At 53.2% G+C, this 3,957-nt stretch overlaps 1 protein-coding gene across 1 annotated transcript in view; it reads right to left on the bottom strand.

The window, feature by feature from the left end:
* Positions 1-2,061: 2,061 nt before the first annotated feature.
* Positions 2,062-3,957, bottom strand: part of P2RY1 (purinergic receptor P2Y1) — a 3,784-nt gene continuing 1,888 nt past the window's right edge. Inside the window, exon 2 of the mRNA XM_026045461.1 lies at positions 2,062-3,895. Within this exon, the coding sequence (XP_025901246.1) occupies positions 2,739-3,827 (1,089 nt within the window). The 5' untranslated portion in view covers positions 3,828-3,895 and the 3' untranslated portion in view covers positions 2,062-2,738. The remainder of the gene's footprint in view (positions 3,896-3,957) is intronic.

Here is a 3,957-nt window from a genome sequence, read left to right as displayed (position 1 = left end):
GCACCGCGGGTCCCTTCCTGGCATGCTCACTGTATGGAAATAAACTGGGACGGAGCGGGGGACGACTGCGGGAGAGGGGTCACCACGCTGGGGACAGCGGCCTCGCTGAGGGCTCTGAGAAAACAGAGCAGTGTTAAAAATACAGATATAAATATATGGGAATTCCTGAGTGGGAAGCGACCAGGTGGTTGGGAGAGCGAGCGCCAAGATGCCACGGCCATGGCGCTCCTCGTGRCACCGCAGGGGAGAGGGTTTGGGATGTGGTTCGGGACGTGGTTCAGGATGCAGTTTGGAATGGGGTTCAGGGTGCGACTGGGGACACGGTTCGGGATGGGGTTCAGGACACTGCTGGCCACGTGGGCTGCAGGAAGGGGCACTTCATCCATGTGCCAAAGCGCCCAGCGATGCTCCCAAGGCCCGGTGACAGGCGGACGCCGCGGGGGCCGAGGAAGGCGACGTCCACCCCTCTGGGCAGGGTGGGCAGGCGGCACCCTGGGCTGCCCCGCGCTCCCGTCCCGGCACCAAGCGGTGCAAAACACTTTATCTCCCAACTGGAAGAGGAAATCTGCACAGCTTTGGGAAACTAACACAACGTCAAGCCCCCGGGAGCAAAAGGGCTGAAAAGATTTATGGCAAGGCTCCCTCGCGCCGGCCCTGCGCGGGACGCGCTTGCCGCGGGGAGGGCTCACATAAACACAGACATCCTCGCTGCGAGCCGGGCGCGCGCCGCGCAGATAAAAATAGGCTCTGCTCCCCTGGCACCAGGGATTAATTAGCAATTGACCCCGGCCGGGATTTTTTTGCTCCCTCTAAATTCTTCATCTTAGAAGGCTAAACGAGAGCTTAATGTTGTTTCAAGAAAGTCCGCTTGCTAAGCAGCGCTGCAGTTTATCTCCCGGCCGTATATGAGGAGTTTAATTTATCTCTGGGCTATGTATCAACAGTGACTAGTCAGGCTGGAACTGAGTTTATTATAAAGACATTYTGTTAGCTGACACAGTAGTACAACGATCTGAACATGCTGCTAATTTTTTCCATTAACGCCCAATTCTGCACACGAACACAAAGTACCATTTAAAATGTATTCAACAATACTTTACATTTAGTTTTCCAATAAATAAGTTCAATAAATACCAATTTTGCAGATTAAGAAGCTGTACGTGTGAATAAGAGCTGCTTTACAATGTAGTCAAAAATAACCAAAGTTATTCTTGTTTTTCGTCAATCACTGGAAATCGATAAGTAAAATATAAATATTTTAATCTTACTATGGAGACTGGAGGAGGGAGGATCTGTTAAAACCATCCTGAGGAAGGATCACACAGAACTTAACGTTGCACACTACGGTTAGAATTCAAAGCATGCCTTCACACTCTATTTAGCACACAACGTTTTCAAACACATTTCTTAAAAACAGGAGAAACGGTTAAGACCGGGCGCGCAGGGTTCCCGCGYGCCGGCCGCTGCGCCCCACACGGCTCAGGCGGACTAATTTTGGATGACCTATTCCACGTCGGGAGGAAGGAGATAGTGTAACAGGGGGGCAGCGCAGCCCGCCTCTATGGCAGCAGCTTGGTAGTGCAGCACTCGCTGTTTCACAGTACAGAAAATTCAATCTCGCTGATTGTATATATGTATATGTATGTATATACATATGTATATGTGTATGTATATACATATATATAAAATACATTTTAGTAAGTACTTCCTTGGAAACAACTATTACGCTATCCCTCAAGATTGCAAGCAACAGAAATACCCTTGTGTCGAATCAAAAGGAAGGTAACTGGAACATCTGCGGTTTTCCCTTGCCTAGAAGGTACCGTCATTTTCACCGTGCACGTTTCTAGTGTTTTACCCGTAAGGACTGGAGAGCGACGCGGCGCCCGCAGGCGGTGGGCACGGAGGCTGCAGGGGCCGGCGAGAGGCCGTCCTTGCGCGCAGCTCGCGGCGAGCGCGCCCCGCTCCGCACGTCCCTCTGCAGCCCCTTCCCGCGGCCCCCGCCGCCTGGGCACACGCGCTGGCACATCCACGTCTCCCCACGGAGCTGTGCGAGGGAGCAGGTGTCGCTGGGGCTGGGCACCCACCGGCTGTAACAGGCGCCAGGCTTTGAGGAACAACGTGACAAGCCGGCGGCGCGCACACCAGAACGCCCATCAGTTGTACAAAGTCAGTGCTCAGAACGGGCTGAATCATAAATGCCACCGAACCAGCCAGAATCACCAACGCGACGAGCAGGTGAAGGAATACCAAAACTTTAAAGGCGAGCTAAGCATCATGACTCCGGTTTGAACACCAGCTTGCTCCAGTGAGGGAGCAGAGGACAGAGCTAAGGGCAGATGCTGGGTCTGAGCATCAGATGAAAGGAGATTTTGTTCTTTCTGATTCTTAAACAGAGGATAACAAAGAAAAAAATTGAACGTGGGAGACTAAGTCATTAAAATAGGAGCAATTTGATGGCTTTCTTCCTTTAGGGGATTTACTTTGTTTTACTTTATCTGGCACAAGTCAGAAAGAAGTGAGAATATTATAAGCTCAAAAAGAAGACAAGCTGAGTTTTGACATGTTATTTTCCATTAAGATCATTTTTTCCCACTTGCTTGGTTAAGTTCTTTCCCTAGCATCAGAAAACGCAGCTTTCCCTAGAAGGGGTTTGCGAGACGGTGGCTGCTCCTCACCTCCTTGCAGCTCTACGGCGTCCCGGCCAGCCGTGCCGCGCCACGCGCCCAGGCCTGCCCTCACAAGCTCGTGTCTCCGTTCTGCTTGTACTCCGACAAGATGTTGAGAGTCATCTCCTCGCTTTTGGACTGCACGTGGGGCTCGCTTCTTCTGGAGGACTTCCTGGTGGCCCTGGAGAGCCGCCGGCGGAAGGTGTCACCCGCCAGGAAGTAGAGGATAGGGTCCACGCAGCTGTTGAGGCTGGCCAGCCCCCGCGTCACCTGGTAGGTGGCATAGACCTTGTCGTTGAAGGCACACATCTGCGGGGTCTGAAAATCCACCCTGGCCCTCAGGTTCAAGGTCTTCATCACGTGGAAGGGAAGGTAAGACACCGCAAAGACCGTCAGCACGATGATGACCAGGTAAATGGACTTCCTCCTCAGAGGAGAGTTGTCCAGGTCTTTGTAAATCAAAGCTTTCACGATGAGCCCATAGCAGCCGAGGATGAGGATGAAGGGGATGCAGAACATGAACACCGTGGTGCACATGCTGTAAACGAAGTAGCTCCGCAGGTAGTCATCAGTAGTGGTGTCGTAGCACGTGATGGTTTTATTCTTTCGTATCCCCGTCCCCGAGAAGAAGAGAATGGGGGAGATGACGGCCGCGACGATGACCCACACCAGGGCGCTGATGTAAACGGCGTTCTTCTTCTTCAGCCGGCCCAGCGACTTGAGGGGGTGCACCACCCCCGTGTACCTGTGCACGCTGATGCACGCCAGGAACAGGATGCTGCCGTAGAGGTTCACGTGGAAGATGAACCTCTGCAGCTTGCACATGACGTCGCCAAAGATCCAGTCCGTTTTGTTGAAGTAGTAGAAGATGAGAGCGGGCAGAGTCAAGACGTACAGGAAGTCGGCCAGCGCCAGGTTGAACATGTAGACGGAGATGCCACTCCAAGGCCGCATGTGGAACAGGAACATCCAGATGGCCACGCTGTTGCCCAGGAACCCTGTGATGAAGACGAGGATGTAGACGGTGGGCAGGTAGTAAAACTGGAAGCCAGTTTTGGTGAGGGAGCACTTGGTGGTGCCATTTCCTGCCCAGGCGCTGCTGGAGAGCAGGTTGGGCTCAGTTCCATTGAGCGCAGCCGAGAGGAGGACCTCGGTCATGATCTTCCCGCCACCTCACATTGGTCCGAGAGCGAAGCAGCGAGGGCTCTACAGCGACAGCAAAGCATCTACAAAGGAAAAAGCAATGGAGAGGAGCACGTGGTGGAGCAGCGGGCCGGGGAGGGGCCCC

Source organism: Nothoprocta perdicaria, unplaced genomic scaffold, assembly GCF_003342845.1.
Source record: "Nothoprocta perdicaria isolate Ctin4 unplaced genomic scaffold, notPer1 scaffold_4, whole genome shotgun sequence".
NCBI classification, from domain to species: Eukaryota; Metazoa; Chordata; class Aves; order Tinamiformes; family Tinamidae; genus Nothoprocta; species Nothoprocta perdicaria.
Note: the sequence above shows the minus strand (reverse complement) of the source record. Positions and strands in the feature narration are given on the sequence as shown.